Source organism: Hypomesus nipponensis, chromosome 13, assembly GCF_054491055.1.
Source record: "Hypomesus nipponensis isolate SF chromosome 13, ASM5449105v1, whole genome shotgun sequence".
Lineage (NCBI taxonomy): Eukaryota > Metazoa > Chordata > Actinopteri > Osmeriformes > Osmeridae > Hypomesus > Hypomesus nipponensis.
The window spans coordinates 16,771,728-16,794,460 of NC_140373.1; the positions used below are offsets into that span (position 1 = coordinate 16,771,728).

The 22,733-nt window shown below is 45.1% G+C and overlaps 1 protein-coding gene across 2 annotated transcripts in view; it reads left to right on the top strand.

The window, feature by feature from the left end:
- Positions 1-22,733, top strand: part of dock1 (dedicator of cytokinesis 1) — a 202,626-nt gene that overhangs the window by 169,936 nt on the left and 9,957 nt on the right. For both annotated transcript variants that reach the window (XM_084671137.1, XM_084671138.1), the window contains exons 41-46: positions 7,228-7,369; positions 9,027-9,108; positions 11,284-11,368; positions 12,227-12,313; positions 14,253-14,429; positions 19,853-19,936. In XM_084671137.1, coding sequence (XP_084527263.1) covers positions 7,228-7,369; positions 9,027-9,108; positions 11,284-11,368; positions 12,227-12,313; positions 14,253-14,429; positions 19,853-19,936 — 657 coding nt within the window. The remainder of the gene's footprint in view (positions 1-7,227; positions 7,370-9,026; positions 9,109-11,283; positions 11,369-12,226; positions 12,314-14,252; positions 14,430-19,852; positions 19,937-22,733) is intronic.

Consider the following 22,733-nt stretch of genomic DNA (forward strand, 5'->3'; position numbering starts at 1 on the left):
TCTCTCTCTCCCTCTTTCTTTCCTTTTATCTCTGTCTCTCTTTCCCTTTCTCTCTCTCTCTCTATGTCCCTTTACCCGTCTCCCTCTTTCCTTTTCTCTCTCTCCATCTCCCCCTGAGCCTGTCAGCCTCTCAGCATCACCCTGGAGACGAGGCAGCCTTTTCCCGAATGGCTTTTTTGACGAGAGTGCAGTAGATGGAACTACTTTGCTCTCAGCCACGGGAGAGCACACGCGTAGTCTAGCGCTCATTCCAGCAATGAAGTGACCTGCCTCATCAAATGTCATTGCAGTAGATAGAGGTGGGAGGGGGAGGAGGGGGGGGTTGATTTCACCAGCTCTGTCATCAGTCTGCCGTTCCATCACTGATGGAGGAAATCAGGCCCCGGACTTGGATGTCTAAGGCGATTCTTTTACATATTCTATTCCATTATGTTTCCCTTCTGTTCACTGTTGGGATTTGTATCCAAGCGACATAAGAATAGTGCGTATAGAGAGTAAAGCAGAAAATCCCTCTGCTTTAGTGTTTTTTCTGAAGCTGCCATTTTATTTAATGTACCAAAGCTAGGGTTTTCCTGTGGGACACACACAAACGGGAGCTGTTCACAGACTCCCTTCTTCACCAAAGTCCCTGTGTCCATGTAGAATACAATATCTGAAGTTGGCTTTTAAGATTCAGGAATCGTTAGATCATATTTTGGCCCTTTTCCCCCCCGAGCAGTGAAACCAGCTTGGTTCCTTCCTTCAGCCTGACATCCCCACACTGCCTCTCTCCAGCCAGGACAGGAACTCCATTAGAGAGAGGCAAGGCTACGCTCGCCTGATCTGGCCTGCTGTTTAAAAGGCTTTTGAAGACCGAACCCATGGAAAAAGTACCCCCACCCCCCAATCTCTTTCACTTGGTTCCATTACGAGGAGTGTGGTGAGGGCAGTTCCAGGCAACTGTGTGGGGGGCAGCAGGTGTGTCTGACCAGACGACTGGGCGAGCCTCCATTAGAGAGACGGTCTACAGTACAGAACACATTTACTCTCCTTTTCTTTATCATGAAACACGGATAGTATTTGCTGAAATTGCTGCTAAATGTCAGCGCACGTTAAAAGCTGCCTTCTTAATGGTAGAAATAGCAACTAGGTATGAGAAAGGAATGTTGCATACGCTCATAGAATCAAATTTGTTAAAGTAAAAACTTGAATCCTCTCCTGTATTTTATAAGGCATCTGTTCTTTGCCTCGGTGGATTCAGGAAAGTGTTTGTATTTGGGCAGCTAATTTAGATCAATGCTGTTTCTTATACAGTTTTAAATGTGTTTGGGTATCTTTCCTGCCTCCGGGAATAGTAAATTAAATGAAGAAATCGATAGCACTGATAAAGGCTCTTGTTTCTACCACCCAAATAATTGATTTTACTGGATGCCTCTTAATCCAGCTACTTATGATTTATTAGTTGCTAATGTAGTTGAACATCTGAACATTAACTAATAATAAAATCCTACTTTATGCTTGGAATAGGCCTTCCCTTACTGCTTTGGGCTTCACCTTTTGAGTATCTTCATAATGCATGTGCTCATTCATTTTTTAATAATTGTTGGGAACTCCTCCATCTTTGCATTGATATCTGGCTTCCTGCCTCCTGATACTCTGAATTGTCTGCTGTTTGCTTGCTCTGGTGGCAGATGATGCACTACTTTCCAAGTGTTTCTTACGGTGGCCCACGGGTGTACAACACAACAACATTAGCAAAGCAAACAAAAGTTGAAAACACAACAATATTTGCACCAGTGGCGAAAATCTGCTAGCAATTTTGGGGGGGACAATTATATGACATTTTCTCAAGAGCAATTCCTGAGGGGGACACCAAAATGACTGCTGTTAACTGTTAATATTATTTAAATGTCCTTATGTTTACAGTGATTTATTGGGGGACAAATCCTATTTTTCCCAATATGGGGAGGGGGGGTCGTGTCCCCCCTGCCCCCCCTGGATTTCCACCTATGATTAGCACACAACACAACAACATGAACAAAACCGAAACACACTGACAATGGCTTAAGGCCGATTTATACTTCTGCGTCTCCGTTAACGGACAGACGCACGAACGGAGTCGGACGGAGTCGGACGGATTGGTTGAATTTATACTACACCGATGGCTCTGCGTGCTGAAAGCAATTCACCGCTAGAACAGTAGATGGCGCTGCACTGCAATGCTCGCTTGGTTATCGAAAAGTCTGAGCAAATTTACAAAATTAGCCGCTTCATCAATAAAATAAGCACATTCTTAGCAACTACACTGCCCATTTCTCGTCAGATTTTAATTCAGATGCTGATTTACATGTACTGTTTAGCTGAAATCTCAATTGTAAAAACTTACAACAATGGCGGTCAAAGAATTCTGTTCTCTCGTTGGTCACGGCAACCCCGCCCCTGACGCAAGCGGTTCTTAATACGGACCAATCACAGCCAAGGGGTATCCGTAAAAAGACGCACGGACTGACGGATAGCAGAGAATGTCTAATATAGAGAGAACTGCCACTCTCGGGAAACTTTGGGGTTCTGAACTGGTTGAAATTCCATGTGAGGGCGCTAACGAGCGAGTGCAGAATGAATGGAGGTCTATGGAGCGGTACCCCTCAAAATCCACTTTTCTCAGGATAGAATTTTTTGTCCAGTAATTTGAATACTGAATTCGAAAGGGGAGGCCCAAAAAATACACACTGCCGGGTTTTAGATTTTTTGAAAGTCGCCTTTCTGTTCTAAAAAGCTTTTGAAAATGTCATTGACGTCATACACATCGTACGACCAGAGCTACTGCTTGACGGCAAGCTCTGGTCACTTTTTTCTCTCAGGGCATCGACGACACGGCTGACAGGTTAGGCTCTCCCTGTCAATACACATGCTTGAAAGAGTTTTGGCTTGCTAATGTTGTTGCTAATGTTGCTAATGCTCCGACATTCTGATTCCGCTTCGGATGCCATCAAGCGGGAGCTCTGGTCGTATCAGTCCTTTACTAACCAATCAGCATTCAGTAGCAGAATGCTAGCGTCTTATGGGCAACAACGACTCACCATGTAAGAAATCAAAAGGACATAAGTACTCGTTCATTCAATTTTCGACCTATAATCCATGTTGAACATGCACAAACTACAATCAATTCGGAGATTTTTCAACGACAATCAGGCGAAAGAGACACATTTAGCCGTTTAGCTCCATAGACTCCCATTCAACATGCACTCGCTCGCGATCACCCCCAGTGGAACTCTGGTGGAACTGCAGCCAAATTCAGTACAATGGGGTTTAATAGGGAGTGGCAAGGTTCTCCTTAAACAGGCTCTGCGGATAGTCTCTGCGAAGGCTCTGCGAGGACACGCAGAGGGCGTTTCTTGACGGAGAGGGCGTTCCCCGCGTGCTTGTGCGTAAAAACGCAGAAGTATAATCAGCCTTTAGGCCGAAACGCGTCTGTGAATAAACTGGTCAAAATTAGCAATTAGACAAGCTTGAGCTTTTCTACTTTAAATGAACAAAACCAAAACATTTATAAAAACGCTGCATTTCAAAAGACAATCAACTTCTTACAACGCAACAACATTAAGTGACAACACAACAGCATTGGTTCACACCACAACAACATCAGCCAAGAAAACAAGAGCATAAGCCCAAAACACAACAACATGTGTGGAAACGCTGCATTTCAAGTTGCTCACAACGGAAGTTCTCCAGACCACTGGGGGCATCCGTACTCTACTGTACTTGTCTTGGAGGTTTGCAATCAAACGTAACGCAGTACAACATCACTGAAACTAAGAGAGGGCGTGCATTTTGTAAAACATAGGATTATAATTAAAATATAATAAAACCAACTTACATTGGTGAATTTAAGTTGTGTTCTTGGTTGAAATTATTTCAAATTGACTGGTTGTCAACAAGTTTGTTTTTATATTGGTGGGAACCCAACTAATTCCACTGTTATCGGCATTAACGTGCTGCGTTAACATGACTCTTATCGGGCAATAAAAAAATATTGCCATTTATCTATTCTCAAAGTTGGGTTGGGAGCTGGGTCTTTACTACGCAAGCTATGATGACTTTCACCTTGATATTTTAGCGCAGATGTATACCTAGAAGAATTGCACTGTAGGGGGCGAGAACAAGTCTTCAAACCTGTGTGTATGCCTTGTGTATGAAATTACCACATCAAATGTGACGTGCTAACATGGATGCAGCTATGAAGCCGCCGGGTTTGCGTCAGGGAAAATGTATTTTTAAGAAGCTTCCCGATGGAAACCTTGACAAGGGTAAGGTTCTGCAATTAGTTTACTGTAGAGTTTTTCCAGTCTCAAATACCACCTAAATGCAAAGCATCCCTTAGCTAATACGGAAGATTCCGGGCCAAGCACTGATGTAGCGCAGGGGAAGAGTTGTTGTCAAACTACGATGTTTGAGTGCAACAGACGCAAGCCCGTCAGCACAGCTCTATCAGCCAAGCTAACTAATCTCCTCGCTCACCTGGCTTGAGAAACCCATTCTCAAAAACTTACTTTTAGTCATTATTTGGGTAGCACACATATTCTGAATGCCTTCGCCGGAATTCAAGTGAGCCATTTTAATCTAGATAAATTTCAAGATTACAGTGAGATTAATCTAGATTTAAAAAATGTATTCCCACCACCAGTTTTGGGCTAATGTTGCGGTGTTCTCGGCTAATGCTGTTGTGTTCTGGGCTTGTTGTGTTGTCACTTAATGTTGTGGTGTTTTCAACTTTTGTTTGCTTCGTTAATGTTGTTGTGTTGTGCACCCGTGGGCCACCGTAGTTTCTCCTCAAAAATGTATCTCTGCATTCCCACACTTCAGTATGAACCATGAGAGCATGTTTTGGCATCTTTTTTCCAGACTTGCTTCTGTGCAAGACTGATTAAAGTACAGGGTGTTGATCACCTTCTGCATTTTTGACACACTCACACACGCTCACACACACTAGGCTGTCCCATAAAATGCAGGATTTTACACTCTGAAGTGACTCAGCTGTTCAGAAGTGATATGAGCATGTGCAGACTGTAAACAGCCCCCTCAAAGTATGAAGGAAGTTCAGTATGGATGTTCCTGTGACAAGTTACATTTCTAAATCAAAATATGATAAAGAAGAACTCTTGATTGAAACAAATATGTCACCCTCTGGTAGTGGATCAGATCTGCAGATCGATCCAATTCGAACTGTAGCTTTGAGTCATTGATCATCACGGATCAGCAAATAAAGGCGACATAATAATCTCCATTTATTTGAATTTAATAATAACCATGCAACTTATATGATGTGGGAGGCTTTTCAAGTTCTTCCACTTCTCTGCTAGCCTTGACTGTCACTATTTTTTAAACGGGAGTATCGCGGATTGATTCGTAACCATTCAACATGTCCTGTTAAAGACAAGAAACTGTTCATCTTTTTACTGCTATTCTGCATCTAGATTTAGGGAATTATTACTTTAAGAAGCAACAGCGGCTGTATTTCACACTGAGGCGGTTACATTTTGCAATTGATCTACAGTTCACATGCCCTCCAAGCCGTGGGGGGTGATCTATACAGATTACGGATCAACTACGGTCCGTTACACCAGCACCCTCTGGCCTTGAGCATGCCTGATAAATAACTTCACGAGTCCCAGCAGGCACTGGTCCATTTCTGATGAAACGTACCCCTCTTGCTTAGGGCCTGATGGCATAGCATTTTAGAGGGCCTCTGATTTGGAATATATATATTTATTTATTCATTAATAATTTTTCTTTTGGGTGCTTGCCATTTAGAAGGAGCAAAACAGGTACATTATCACCCTCGGAAAACTGGCCACTGATTTGTTTGAGTGTGGTCGAGCGGATTCTCCCTGAGTTCGAGTGGCCGGCTGTGGAAATTGATGAGCTTTTGTCACCTTATCACTCAGCAGATTTGGAGTGCTGTGTTTAATCATTAGTAGGCAGAGGTGACGTTGCCAGTACGGAGAAAGGCTGCGAGCGACAGTGATGGTGTTAAAGGTCACATGATATGCGGTTTTTGGATGCCTTTATATAGGCCTTAGTGGTCCCCTAATACTATATCTGAAGTCTCTTTCCCGAAATTCAGCCTTGCTGCATAATTACAGCCACTATGAGCAGTCCCACAATGAGAAAATACAATTAAGACACTGGGTCTTCACTGTAAAAATACTTTTGTTTTCCTTTGTACATCCAAACTGAGCAAATGTGATGCTTTGTTCGTTTGCAAGCCATGATGTCTCTTGAGGATAAAAACACTTGCACGGTCATAGCTCAGTTTCTCATGAACGGCCATATTATCTGGGCAGGAGAAGCAGAGAGAGGGGAGGTAACCTTCCTCCTTGTGACGTCACTAGGGGGAGATTTTCAAACAGCGCAATTGAGCCTTCATTTTCTCAAAGGGGGAGAAGAACACCCAGGGCTTGGTTTACGCCTATCAAATATTTTAGCCACTGGGGGACCAAAGGCAGGCTAGGGGAACTCATATTAATGTCCTCCTAAAGTGAAGTTTTCAGGTCATGTGACCTTTAAGCTGTCTAGTGGCAATGCAAAGCTTGTAATAGGTGTTTTTGAATATACTGATTCTAACTGAAGAGCAGTATAGTACTGTTGTTGTAGCAACAAACATCAGAGGGCTGTAAACAATATGAGACAGCAGCAAGGGCTCTCACAGCCACAGAGTCACTGATGAAGTGATTTAAAAACTCTGGCGGTAGTGTTGGTTAACCGCCATATTGAACCTCCTCTCTCTCACACTCTATCTCTCACTCTCTCTCACACACTCTCTCACTCCCACTGAGTAGAACCTGGAGTGCATTCAGTAGAGCCAGTCCAGAAACACTGGGCAGTCGCTGTTAGCCTGTGATAACCACACCTGTGTCCATGTGGGCCAGACAACACGCCAGCTCCTCACTGTTCCCCCCAGTCCAGGTCTTTGATAGGCGGATTAGGGTAATGCCTTGTTAACCCACATAGATCTATAGCCAGATCTCCCAGCCCTCAGTGCTGGCTTTGGCCTTAGTCTTCAGCTGGATGCTCACCACATTCCACTGATGCCCCCCACTGATCTCTGTTCTCCAACAGTGTAGGAGCCAATAAAATCCACAATTCTGTTCTTATGTCTCTTTTGCTTGGCAGTGGTGTGTGTGTGTGTGTGTGCGGAGGGGGGGGGGGTTGTGCACAATCTCACAGCCTGCTTCTGTGTGCACCCAGAACAAGATGTTCATCTACAGAGGGAAGGAGTACGAGCGCTGGGAGGACTTTGAGGCCCGGCTGCTCACCCAGTTCCCCAACGCTGAGAAGATGAAGACCACCACAGCTCCCAGCGATGATGTCAAGATCTCCCCTGGACAGTGTATCCTCACCAGGGACCACCACACACACACACACTAACTCATCTTCATTTCAATATTATTCTGTTTATGCAGTTTTATGTGAATAAGGAAGGAATCCACTGGGCCAAATAGCCACAAAGCGCCTGGATGCACAGCAGGGTTTGAAATTGCGACCATCGCATATTCTCCCGAAATTGTGTCTGTGCAACCTCAAAATTAAATTTGACAGCATTTGTGCAAATGCAAAAAATCGTTATGGTGCAAACTGTTTAAATGTATTTACAAAACGCTCGCTAATTAACCTACTACTTAGTATGTGCCTACAGTGAGCTGATAAACTATCCAATGTTAGAATAAGAAACAGAATTCGCTTTACTTGCTAGGTAAGTTCACACAAACAAGTAATTTACTGTGGCAGAAGTTTAATTGGTGACATAACCAATTAAACTTCATATTTACATTCTAAACTTTAAAGCAGATTTTAGAAGTTCTCTAATTAGTATTAGACGTCAGTCGCGCTCTGTTGTCGCTCTGCTGTCACGTGACAAGCTCTGCAGTGATTGCATGGATTTTTTCCACGACCCACTTACAAATTCTTACGATTCGGGTTTTCTAATCTAGTTTTTATTGAATCTTGGTTCCAATTTCAATCATTTTTGGGAGAGAAAAAATACAAGGATAATGTTGTTAGCTATGATTCTGATGTGCAAATAGACACAGGAGAATATCCTTTGATATTTCTGTAAAAACTGAACGTCACGCTTTCTGTATTTTTTCAACAACATTTATAGGCCTATTATCTTATCCTGTAGGCTACTATACACTATATAACTACAAAAAGCATCCAAAGTTGATGTCAAATTATGAGATGCAAATAAATATGAGGAAGGGGTAGCCTAACCTACAAGTTTAACCTACTTGAGAGCCACCATTTGTGTGTATTGTCCGACCATGCTGCTATCAACTACCAAATTAACTTAAACACTGCCGTCGCCAAAAGATTGTATGTGGCGACAGCTACACTCTAATCTTCAACATCCATCCATTCTTTTCCATTCCATTTGTGTCCATATTTCACCACAAAATATCTTGGTGCTCTCCGACTAATAAGTTTGAGCAATTTTGCCTTTTTTGTGCCATTTTTGTTATATTTTTTTCGGGCGATCGTTTTATTTAAACTTCGTAAAAAAGTTAGTAAGTGAAGTAAGGAATCAAAATGTACATGTCATCAAATTTGCGGTTCTTGTAACCGGTTCTAAAATGGAACCGGTTCTCGATACCCAACCCTAGAATGCACTCTAGCAGAAGAGACACAGAAACCCTACATTACAAACCAACTGAGACATTTAGAAAGATTGGCGACACAAAGATATTCATCATTGAGAAGCAGCCTAGGCCTACCGGTAGATACATGACCACCAGTCCGTGTTATATGACAACCGTAAAAAATACACATTTTGGGATGCTGTTGAGATGGTGGTGGTTGGAGCAACAAGTAGCCTAAATATAGCCTTGTTTATGTTCCAATATCAGCTTGAAATGTGATGAAAAAAGTGCAGAGGAGCAGAAAAGCTATGGTCTTGCACCCAAATTGAAGCTTTGCGGTGCTTTGTGGCTCTGCTCAGCCTGTGGATTCCTGCTGTAATACTTGAGTTGTCCTTCATGGCCAGAAACCAGACATCCAGTGTTTCACTGTGAAGCCTATTCTGGAGCTGCCACCCAAGTTCCAGAACAAGCAGGTGTCAGAGCAGATAGTGAGGTATGGGTCCTCTACTCTCCCTCTCCTCCCTCCCTCCTCTACCCTCCCCAGGACGCGTTCACCTGCTCAGCATTGAGACAGACGGACGGATGGATGGATGCTTGGGTGGTTGGATGGATGGTTAGATGGATAAAAAGAAGAAACTTCATTTATCCCCAAAGGGAAACTAGCTCATCAAATACGCTCTAATGAAATAAATCCACATCACTTTGTCCAGCTCTGGTTCAGAAGTGTAGAGGACAAACAGAAGCTGGCGAGAGAGAGGGGGAGGGAGAGTGGAAAAACGAGCTCACCGGGGAGAGGTGAATAAATCTAAATGTAAATGTGTGTGTGTGTGTGGCGTGCAAACAGCGTTTGACCTTCCCTGTGTACCCGCTGTTATTGAGTCCAGCCTCAGAGCTGCAGTCACATTGCTCTGCACCTGTGACACCGTTACTGCTCCGGCAAACCGTGCCAGCAACCGACGAACAGCCCTTCTGCCAGCCAGCCAGCCACCCAGCCGCCCGCACACACACTCCGCTGGGCACCTCAGGACAAACTCTCTAGAAACTCTCGTGTCATTATACTTGGGTGTTTGCAGAATGAATTTTCTCTATTTTTCCAAAGGATAGAAAGGTATCTTTTGGTAAATGTGGTTTGGTGGTGACCTTCTCGCTCACTCACTAGGTCTCACACACACACACACACACACACACACACACACACACACACACACACTGGTGCCGGTGTCCGGGTCTCATCCCCCAGCTCTGGTCTGTGTAACAGAACAGGCAGTCTGTTTGCTCGTCTGGTCCATATGTCAATATGTAACTCTGTTAATGGACAGGATTAGAGAGGCCCTGTGTAGAGGCTGATCTGGGTAGAGAGGGATGGGCAGACCAAACACTTTACCCTCTCTCTTTCTACTCTCTCTTTCTACTCTCCCCCACCCTCTCCCTCCCTCATACCCTCTCACTCCCTCCCTCACACCCACCCTCTCTCCGTCCTTCTGTCTTTTTCTCCATCCACTCGTCTCATTCCTCCCTCTCTCCTTCCCTCCCTTCTTTCATACATGCATTCCTCCCTCTCTCTTTCCCTCCCTTCTTTCATACATGCATTCCTCCCTCTCTCCTTCCCTCCCTTCTTTCATACATGCATTCCTCCCTCTCTCCTTCCCTCCCTTCTTTCATACATGCATTCCTCCCTCTCTCCTTCCCTCCCTTCTTTCATACATGCATTCCTCCCTCTCTCCTTCCCTCCCTTCTTTCATACATGCATTCCTCCCTCTCTCCTTCCCTCCCTTCTTTCATACATGCATTCCTCCCTCTCTCCTTCCCTCCCTTCTTTCATACATGCATTCCTCCATCCTTTTTTCCCTTCATTTCTTTCTTTCTACAAAATATCTCACTATCCCTCTCTTATCTCTTGTTTTCCTCAATGGGAGATCAGTGATGCATACCAGTAGTGTTAGTGCTCCGCCACATCAGTGGGCATAGATGGGGCCAACAGTCCAGTCCAGCCTAGCCCAGACCTTGCTCTGCTCTGCCAGTAAAGCAAGGGAACAGGGATACATATTTTATCACAATCTCCAGCATGTTCAAGCGCAGCATGCTAGAAAACATTCCTGGCTTCATCCAAGCACAAAACTTAAAGGCAGACATTGAATGGTTTGTTTGATATTTTATTCATGTCAGCTTGCTAATAGCTCTGACTCAACACAGTCAACAATATGGGGTGTCTTCTGGGAGAAAGGAAGCAATATGCTTTTGTAGTCAAGTAGTGGCACACTGCTTTGGTGAGAGACTCTACTGCTGGTGTGTGTGTGTGTGTGTGTGTGTGTGTGTGTGTATGTGTGCACGTGCACAAGCATATGTACCAATACTGTACTATCATCTTCCCAGTGTGAAAAGTCTATTAACCTGTGGTGGTGGGTTCGTTCCTGCCTGCTAGCTACCCTGTCACACTGCTAGGCAGCCTCCTCCCACTTCAGAAGGACAGTTGCTTCCTTCAACCTTTAAAAGGAGTTAATTTCCTGTGTGTATGAGGGTGTTCTGGCTGCAGACAGCCAGGGGAAGTGAGGCTGGAAGTCTGTCCGCTCCAGGTCGACCCTGGAAGTCCTGTGTTTGAACCACTCGGTGACACTATCAAGTCGCAACATTTCCCAACGTTTCAAACGACTTCTTGTCTCCCCCGCAGCTTCTACACGGTGAACGAGGTCCATAAATTTCAGTATTCCAGACCGGTGAGGAAGGGGGAGAAGGATCCGGACAACGAGTTTGCGGTAATACTTTCATGTTTGTTATATCTCTCTTACTTTCTCTCAGTCTCTCTCTCTCTCCTTCAGGTTCCTTCACAAGTGTCATTACATTTGTTTACTAGTAAAAGCCAAGCCCTTTGTGTAATAGTTTAACATTAGAGTAGTGATTTTGTATTATATTAAGCTTAACCTAGCTAATTACTCATACCTATCTTTCTAGGTCATCTGTTTACTGTGTATCTGATAGCTTGTATCTTACAAGGGATAAATTACACCAATTGTGAGCTACAATTCTCATTGACACTTTATATGATCAGATCAAGCCGACGTTATTTGACACTTCCACAGACAACATCAGCTCCTGTCCCTCGCCATGCTGATTGTGTCTGGCCATTTTTCACCCGTGGCCGAAACATAAACCCCTCTCCTCTTACTGGGAGTGGTAGCTCCCGGGGGGGGCTCCTTAGTCAGTACATCTGATAGCGTGGGTGGAGTTGTACGGAGGGTTAGAGCAGACTGTGTTGCTGGGTCACTCAGGGATGGTGTGTGTGAAGGCTTTAATGAGCTGTCTTAGCCAGGCAGCTGAGAACAGCAGATACCTCTCCATGGCTTACACAAGGCCTGGCTGCTCCTCCTCCTTCTCCTGCTCTTCTTCCCCCTCCTCTTCTTCCTCCTCTTTTTCCACCTCTTTCTCCTCCTCCCCTTCTTCCTCCTTCCCCATCCTCTACACCCTCCTCCTCCTCTTCCCCTTCCTCCCCCCTCCTCCATCCCCTCCCTCTCCACCTGTTCCTTCTCCTCCTCTTCCCCCTCCTCCACGGTTATACCCACAAGCTGTCCCTGCCAGCACTCATCTGTTCCCCCGTGTCCCTGGTTCCACCGCAGAACATGTGGATCGAGAGGACCACGTATGCCACGGCCTACAAGCTGCCTGGAATCCTGCGCTGGTTCGAGGTCCAGTCCGTCTCCACGGTAAGGAGAGAGGAGGGAGAGAGGGAGGGAAGAAAAGGGATCAATGTGATGTGTCTACATAACCGGTGTTGACAGCACTATGTACACAGGCAGGCCAGGCCGGACTCTTGTTGCATATACACCTACAGCCCAACGCTGCTAATTGATTTACTGATGCACTTCCTAAAGGACGCTTCTGTGAAAAAATTGATACACAGAAAGGACCCGTACAACTAAGAACTCTCCGGATCCCAAAGGTTGTTACTGTTGATTGAATGATCTGGATTCCATGCGACAATCATTCAAGCCACTGAAAAATTCTCAAGGGATTATTTGCATTTAGAGTTGCCCAGGGCCGGTGAGTCTTGGGCTTCTGGGTAGTGGTATTGACAGGAAGTGAGCTTGGAGACGGGGGGAGGTTGATAGCAGGGGCAGTCTGTCTGTTTCCTCAGAGAAGGGGATCTACAGTTTCAAAGGAGGCGAGACGCAGACCCACTTGCTTTTAATGTGCTGTTATTTTATCTGAAAACAAATAGGGTACTTAGCCTAACAAGGCTTCCTTTTGTATTCCACACTCAATTAACGCTTCAGTTGTCACTTTTATTGGTCCCTTTCATGTCAGTGGATGTTGAGCCTCTTTTTTCTGTCTCTCTGTTTCTCTCTCTCAGCTCTCCTCTTTCTCTCCCTCTCTCATAATTCTCCTCTCTCTTTCTTAAAGTCCGCCTCTCTCATATCTTTCCTCTCTTTCTCTCCCTCCCTCCTTCTCATATTTCTCCTCTCTCTTTTTCTCCCCGTCTCTCGTATCTCCTCTATCTGCCTTTCTCTCTTTCCCTCCTTCCGTCTCCTTGCTTGCTTCACACTGTACTCAACACCACACACACACTCATACACATATACACCCCCACACACACACATACACACACACACATATACACACTCACACTTACACACACTCACACACACATACATACACACACATTCCTACACACACACACATCCCCGCTCAAACACATGGCCAGAGGGGTGTTTGATTGCCACATCTCTTACTAGCTGTCACATTGTCTGTACTTTACTTTATAGTATACTTTACTCACTATGTCTGTGAACCTTCCCCTTCTACCATATAAACAGATTGAAATATTTTTTTTAAGCTCAAATAGTTGCACATCCAACCATCAAACAAAAGGAATGTGGAATGAGTTGTGCAGACCCAGTTGGAAATGCTAAACGACTAGCCTTTATTTATTCAAGTTTCCATTTTGGTCCGAATAAGTCTGAAGGGAGACTTAACGCAATAAAGCCATCCATCTGACTGCAGTCTCAACTCAGGCCCCGAACGAGCCCAGATTGAGGATTTAGCAGGCGAGTCACACGGATCCTCTATATTTGGCCTGGCACAACCAGGCGTTGACATTCCACACCCCCTTTGTTTCTCAATTGGGATTAATTTCAATAATCTCTCAAGAGATTATTTTCAGAAATCAAATCAGTGTAGGATGCTCGTTTAATCCCGGCACTAGTGTTTGGTGGATTGGAGAGAAATCCCTGGTGCAGATGGGATGAAGAAGAGAGACCCACAACCTATCTCCATTGTTCCAGACAAGTATCTCCCAAGAATGTGGCAGCTCTCCTAAAAGACACCAGTCAAATACTTAAGCGTTAAGACATGTTGTGCTGGGCGTTAAGTCTGACCACCTTCATGTCACGTATATCATGGTGTACCGTGGTATGGTACAAGTTAAATTAATACTGTGATTAAGCACCAAGCTTTCTTTTCAATTATTTATCATATAATTTCTTATGGTCCCAAACCTCATCTACACATGTCTTCTGTCTGTTTCATGATGTTGGATTTGCCACAGTGTAATAACTTTTGTGTCTAGAGAAGTTTCAGACCGGCACGGGTCAGTAATGACCTCACTTCCTCATCCTGTCCCCCCGGGTTCCCCCCATTCTGCAGGAGGAGATTAGCCCCTTGGAGAACGCAATGGAAACAATGCAGCTGACCAATGAGAAGATCTCCAGCATTGTGCAGAGACACCAGAATGACTCCAACCTTCCCATCAATCCCCTCTCCATGCTGCTCAACGGCATAGTGGACCCAGCCGTCATGGGCGGTTTCACCAACTACGAGAAGGCAAGAACAACACACACACCTGATAACACACACACCTTATGACACACACACACCTTATGACACACACACACTTTATGATACACACACACCTTATGATACACACACACCTTATGACACACACACACCTTATGACACACACACCTTATGACACACACACACCTTATGACACACACACACCTTATGACACACACACACCTTATGACACACACACACCGGATAACACACACACACACACCTTATGATACACACACACCTTATGACACACACACACCTTATGACACACACACACCTTATGACACACACACACCTTATGACACACACACACCTTATGACACACACACACCGGATAACACAAACACCTTATGACACACACACACCTTATGACACACACACACCGGATAACACAAACACCTTATGACACACACACACCTTATGACACACACACACCTTATGACACACACACACCGGATAACACACACACACACACCTGATGACACACACACTAGAGGTGTGAATCTTCACTGATCTCCCGATTCAATATCTCGATGCATCACGATGCATCAATTACATTTTTCTAATAAAGCCATATGATATTTGACTTGACAGAATGCATTAAGATACTGTATAGTTCAATATAATCGTTTTCTATATTAATTAATATGGTTATGTTTTCATCCAAAAGTACAAGTACAACCCCAATTCCATAAACTTTGGGACGGTGTGTAAAATAAAAAATAGAATACAATGATTTACAAATCTCATACACCCATTATGTTATTCACAACAGAACATATAAAACATGTCAGATGTTTAAACAGATGAAACGTACCATTTTAAGGAAAAAATAAGGTCATTTAGAATTTGATGGCAGCAACACGTCTCAAAAAAGTTAAGATGGGGGCAATAAAAGGCTGGAAAAAGTAGGTGTTACTAAAAATAAACAGCTGGAAGAACATTTTGCAAACATTTTGCAACTAACTAGGTTAATTTCAAACAGGTCAGTAACATGATTGGGTATAAAAATAGTATCTTAGGGAGGCAGAGTCTCTCAGAAGTAAAGATGAGCAGAGGTTCCCCAATCTGCAAAAACCATCATTAACATATTATGGAACCATTTCAGAATAATGTTCCTCAACGTAAAATAGCAGACTTTGAATTTATCATCATCTACAGTACATAATATAATACAATTATTCTGAGAATCTGGAGAAATCTGTATGTGTAAGGGACAAGGGGGAAAATCAATTCTGCATGCCTGTGATCTGCAGGCACTCAGGCAGCACTGCAGAAAAACAGGCATGATTCTGTAATGGAAGTCATTGCATGGGCTCAGAAACACCTCCAAAACTCATTGTCTATAAACAGTTTGCTGTGCCATCCACAAATGCAGGTTAAAACTCTATCATGCATTTACATTTAGTCATTTAGCAGACGCTCTTATCCAAAGCAACTTACAGTAAGTACAGGGTCATTCCCCCTGAGGCAAGTAGGGTGAAGTGCCTTGCCCAAGGACACAACGTCATTTTGCGCAGCCGAGAATTGAACTGGCAACCTTCTGATTACCAGCCCGACTCCCTAACCGCTCAGCCATCTGACCCCATGCAAAGACAAACCCACACGTGAACATCATCCAGAAAAACTGCCATCTTCTCTGGGCTAAAGCTAATTTAAAATGGACTGAGGCAAAGTGGGAAAACTGTTATTTGGTCAGACAAATTTAAATTATAAATTATTTTTGGAAACCTTGGAGCTGCGTCCCCCGGACTAAAGAGGAGGGACCAACCGACTTGATATGAGCGCTCAGTTCAAAAGCCTGCATTTCTGATGGTATGCATCAGTGTGCATTAGTGCCTATAGAATGGTCAGCTTGCACATCTGGAAAGGCAGCATCAGTGCTGAAAGGTATATACAGGTTTTAGAGCAACATATGCTGGCATCCAGGCGACATCTTTTTCAGGGAAGGCCTTGTATATTTTAGGAAGACAATGTTAAACCACATCCTGCATCTGTTACAACTGCATGGCTTCATTATAGAAGAGTCCAGGTGCTGAACTGGCCTGCCTGCAGTATAGAAATGTCACCAGTTGAAAACATTTGGAAAACAAAAAATATGACAGGCCCAGGACCGTTTAAGCAGCAATTATCCTGTATCAGACACAAAAGGGAACACATTCCTCTCCCAGCAACTGGTCTCCTCAGTTCCCAGACAGACACAGACTGTTGTTAAAAGAATTGGGGATGCTACACAGTGGTGAACATAGCCTTGTCCCAACTTTTTTGAGACGTGTTGCTGCCATCAAATTCAAAATGACCTTATTTTTTCCTTAAAATGGTACATTTCATCTGTTTAAACATTTTACATGTTTTATATGTTCTGTTGTGAATAACATAATGGATGTATGAGATTTGTAAATCTTTGTATTCAGTTTTTTATTTTATTTCACACTTCCCAACTTTTTTGGAATTGTGGTTGTGGTAAGATATAAACAATCTTTTTTATTTAACAAAGTCTGAACACAACAGACAGCATTAATAGCAGTATTAAAAAGTTTTATCAATCCTCGGAGTTGCTGGCCCAGAGTTTGCATTTTCCGCGGCAGGTGTTGTTGCTACCAACTTCGAATGGAAACTCAGCTTTTAAAACGCTTGGAGCCCTGTTTCCACCCTCAGCCATTTAATCTGGCACTTATGCGAATCGCGACAAATGACGTCAGGTAAATGATACCCAATGAGACTATAGTCTATCATAGGTCTAGATGAAACGGGTTAGGCTACTGAGAATGTTATTTTTCAGTTGAATGTTTACGGGGCGACGGGAAAATAAACGAGCGACATCATTGCGTTATAATCGATAATGGTCAGCCACTGCATTGATGCAGCATCGCCATGTCCGCATCACGATGCATCGATTATTCGATTAATTTCAACACCTCTAACACACACACACCTGATGACACACCTTATGACACAGCTGATGACTCACCCGAGGACACACATGATAGGTGTTTTCAAATTCATCTAGCGCCAAGGCTAGGTCACTGTGATGTATCCATCAAAGTACCGTGAAATCGATTTGAGAACTGCCGCTGTGTAGCCCAGCGCATTTTCAAGAGCAAACCAGCAATTTCATGATTGGCCAGACTCACACACAACAACTTTGACGCGTGTTTTGTGTTTATTCTGACAGCTTCAGTTTCGTCAATGCTCAAATCTGGACCAAACAGTACATTTGAATTAAATATTTGCCTTTATTGATAGACTGCGATAGCCTACTATTGTTGAAGAAAGTCTGCCTCTTCACTAACGGAAAGATGTTAAATTGAGTTCTGGTTGTATTATCAATCTGTAGATAGGAGAGAGAGTTTAACATAGCCCAATACATAAAATGACAAATTTCAGTGCACTGCTTCATGCAAGTTCTAATGCGAAAACTATTAACTTTGCGACCATGCAGTTTGTCAACAATAAAGTAAGCAAACAGCGCTTGATCGGCCATGACTGACGTCAACACAGCAAGCCTGCAGTGTCAGGTGGCTGAACGGTGAGGGAGTTGGGCCAGTAATTATAAGGTTGCCAGTTTGAATCCCGGCTGTGCCAAATGACGTTGAGTCCTTGGGCAAGGCACTTCACCCTACTTGCCTTGGGGGGAATGTCCCTGTACTTACTGTAAGTTGCTCTGGATAAGAGCGTCTGCTAAATGTAAATGTAAGCCACAAGAAGCTGGAATGCCGGAAACTTTACAGAGACGTTTTTTCTTTCTCCCCGACTGCAGCAGCAACTCTCACCAGTTGTTTCATGCAGCTGATGTTGAACACACCTGATGACACAGCCAATGACACACCCGATGACACAGCCAATGACACAGCCAATGACACAGCCAATGACACAGCCGATGACACAGCCGATGACACAGCCGATGACACAGCCGATGACACACCCGATGACACAGCCAATGACACAGCCAATGACACAGCCGATGACACAGCCGATGACACAGCCGATGACACAGCCGATGACACACCCGATGACACACCCGATGACACACCCGATGACACACCCGATGACACAGCCAATGACACACCCGATGACACAGCCAATGACACACCCGATGACACAGCCAATGACACACCCGATGACACACCCGATGACACAGCCAATGACACAGCCAATGACACAGCCAATGACACACCCCATGACACACCCGATGACACAGCCAATGACACAGCCAATGACAGCCAATGACACAGCCGATGACACACCCGATGACACACCCGATGACACAGCCAATGACACACCCGATGACACAGCCAATGACACACCCGATGACACAGCCAATGACACAGCCAATGACACAGCCAATGACACAGCCAATGACACACCCCATGACACACCCGATGACACAGCCAATGACACAGCCAATGACACAGCCAATGACACACCCGATGACACAGCCAATGACACACATGATGACACATCCGATAACACACATGTTGTTCTCTGAACAAAGTTACATGCATGATGACCTCTGGGGATGCTGAACACAAGCTTATTATTATTATTATGAGGTTCTTTCTGAGTCGGACTTGGATATGTGATGCATTATGACAACATCATCTCTCATCAGAGCTGTTTACTGTTCGTGATGTAAACTTCAGGAGTAGGTATTGTTTTTATGGTATTTTAACATCATTTTCAGGTCTCCACTCCCCCTCACCCATGAAACTGCCTGCCTATACTCCAGCTATTCCATTTTTTTCCGCTCCATGTTTATGGTGACATTTGGCATCTGTGTGAGAAATCCTGCTGTCTAGTGTTCCGTCATAAAAAAGGCATAGTCGGTTGGTTACCATTATATATCACAAGTCCAAATGGATCCATTAGTGTCAGTAGCAAGTCTGCTGTGAGAGGGAGGGAGGAAGGGAGGGAGGGAGGGAGGGAGGGAGGGAGGGAGGGAGGGAGGGAGGGAGGGAGGGAGGGAGGGAGGGAGGGAGGGAGGGAGGGAGGGAGGGAGGGAGGGAGGGAGGGAGGGAGGGAGGGAGGGAGGGAGGGAGGGAGGGAGGGAGGGAGGGAGGGAGGGAGGGAGGGAGGGAGGTCCCACTCTCCCAGGACATCATCTTTCTGTAAAGTAGTGGAGGTGATGCGAAAGAGAAGAATGTCTAGGTTGAATCAGTTGTCTCATATTTTTTGCACTTTACTCCCCCTCACCTCCCCCGCCACTTTTTTAACTTCTCTCTCATCCACTCTCCAATTCTCTCTGCCTCACCCCTCTCATCTGCCCCCCCCCCCACTCACCCTCCTCCTCTGAACCACATTTCTCTCCTCTTTGTTCCCCCACCTCTACTCAATCTCCCTTCCCCGCTCCCCTCTCTCCTCCCCCTCTCCTCCCCTCCCTGTCTCCTCTCTGGTCTCCTGGAACCCCTCAGGCCTTTTTCACAGACAGGTACATACAGGAGCACCCTGAAGACAAGGAGAAGATCGACAAGCTGAAGGACCTCATCGCCTGGCAGGTGAGACCACACACCCTCTCCTCTGGGGGACACACACACCCTCTCCTCTGGGACACACACACACCCTCTCCTCTGGGACACACACACACCCTCTCCTCTGGGACACACACACACCCTCTCCACTGTAACACACACACACACCCTCCCCTCTGGGACACACACACACCCTCTCCTCTGGGACACACACACACCCTCTCCTCTGGGACACACACACACCCTCTCCACTGTAACACACACACACACCCTCTCCTCTGGGACACACACACCCTCCCCTCTTGGACACACACACACCCTCTCCTCTGGGACACACACCCTCTCCACTGGGACACACACACACCCTCTCCTCTGGGACACACACACACCCTCTCCACTGTAACACACACACACACCATCTCCATCAAACAATCAGTGTTTATTTACAGTATATAGCACATAAAAACAACTGAGGTTGAAGAAAGGTCAAGGAATTTTAAAAGCCAAGTAGCATGGATATTTTTGAGGAGAGATAGTTAAGGCCTTTCTAATGTGTGGTGGAAGACTGCTGCATAAGTGTGGTCCAGGAACAGGCAAGACACGATCATCACTATTCTTACGTTTAGACCTGGGAACACCAAGCATCCCAGATTCAGCAGATCTCGGAGATCTCGATGTGATGTAGGGGGGCAGCAAGTCAGAGTACTGTGGCGCCTGGTTATGGAGAGATTTAAAATACAATCATTAACATTTCAAAATCAATTCTAAATTTAACTGGAAGGCAGTGCAATGAAATCAAGACCAGTGTGATGTGCTCAAAAGGAGCGTTTCCCCTTGAGGAGCCTGGTCACAGCGTTTGAACAAGCTGAAGGCGTGAAATAGAGGACAGGGGAGCGCAAATATAATGTGAGTTACAGTTATCCAGACGAGAAATAACAAAAGCACGGATTACTGTTTCAGACTTGCTAAATTACGAGAATGGCTTAACCTTAGTTAGCAAACGTAGATGATAAAAACATGATGTTACCATAGCACTTCTCAGATGATCTGCTCCACTGGAACACGCACACCATCTCCACTACACACCCCAGCCTCTCCTCCCAGAAGTACTCAAATATGCTGGCCTCGAATAGTGAAGTGTGGGGACTTGGGCTCCTGTTCTATATGTCACAGCATTTATCTGTGACCCAGAGGTCTGCAGGGTGCAGCACAGCAGCCTAGGAGCTCTCCACAGGCTGCTTACAGCAGCGTTCAGATCTCAAACCAGCATCTCCCACTGCTACCACGGGCAGAACCTTGCAGGTGATGCTAACTGAACTGACCCCACAGTCGCTGTGTGTGTGTGTGTGTGATGGGGCGGTTAGCAGAACTAAAAGTAGGAGAGAGTTGCTGCTGAAGCAAGCAGTCTGGAGGTAGTAGGCTCCTGCTCCTCTACGATGAGAGGAGATGGGCTTGTTTCTGCATGGTCTGCATCATCACTGAGCCTGGGTGAAGCACACACACAGCACAACACTCTCACAGCGTCGTGTACACACACACACATCGTTATGAACACACACACAGCATCGTGAACACACACACACCGCATCATAAACACACACACACCGCATCATGAACACACAAACATGAACTCACTCACAATGTGTACATCATAACATCCTCAGCCCTAAAGCAGCTCATTGTTGTTTCCAATCATGTCACCCCTCTCCTTAACACCACAAGCTTTAGTATGTCAATACCCCCCCCCCCCCCCCGAAGAGCTGTGATGTTGCACTGTCTGAACCAGCCACACAGAAACAGAGATCAGGTGGCTACAGTACCACCATTATGAGCTTGAGACTTGGCAGGAGACAGGAATGTAGGGGGCATCTGTAAGGATTACATATGCATTTACATTTAGTCATTTAGCAGACTAAAGGCCGATTTATACTTCTGCGTTTTTACGCACACGCACACAGGGAACGCCCTCTCCGTCAAGAAACGCCCTCTCCGTGTCCTCGCAGAGCCCTCGCAGAGCTCTGCGTGTACCTCCTGATTTTCCTGACTATCCGTCTGTCCGTGCGTCTTTTTACGGATACCCCTTGGCTGTGATTGGTCCGTATTAAGAACCGCTTGCGTCAGGGGTGGGGGCGGGGTTGCCGTAACCAACAAGAGAACAGAATCCTTTGACCGCCATTGTATTTACTACTCTTATTTCAGAACAGTACATGTAAATCAGCATCTGAATTAAAATTTGACGAGAAATGGGCAGTGTAGTTGCTGAAAATGTGCTTATTTTATTGATGAAACGGTTCATTTGTAAATTTGCTCCGACTTTTCGATAACCTAGCTAGCATCGCAGTGCAGCACCATCTACTGTTCTGGCTGTGAATTGCTTTCAGCAGGCAGAGCTGTCAGAGTAGTATAAATTCAACCAATCCGTCCGACTCCGTGCTTGCGTCTGTCAGTTAACGGAGACGCAGAAGTATAAATTGGCCTTTATCCAGAGCGTCTTACAGTAAGTACAGGGACATTCCCCCTGATGCAAGTAGGGTGAAGTGTCTTGCTCAAGGACACCACATAATTTGGCATGGCCGGGAATCAAACTGGTAACCTTCTGATTACTAGCCTGATTCCCTAACCCTTCAGCCATCTGACTCCCTATTGGATTACCTCCTACTGGGTCCCTTCTAGTTGGAACAGAAAGCAGCTTTAATTAGGAGTTGTTCGTCTTGTTTTGCTGAATCCTAATTGGTCATCCCAAAGTTGAGTTCTTGTTGTTGCTCTCCTCTGCAAAGCACCGGAGTAGAATATGAGAAGTTTCTACACCCCTGTTCTGTACGAG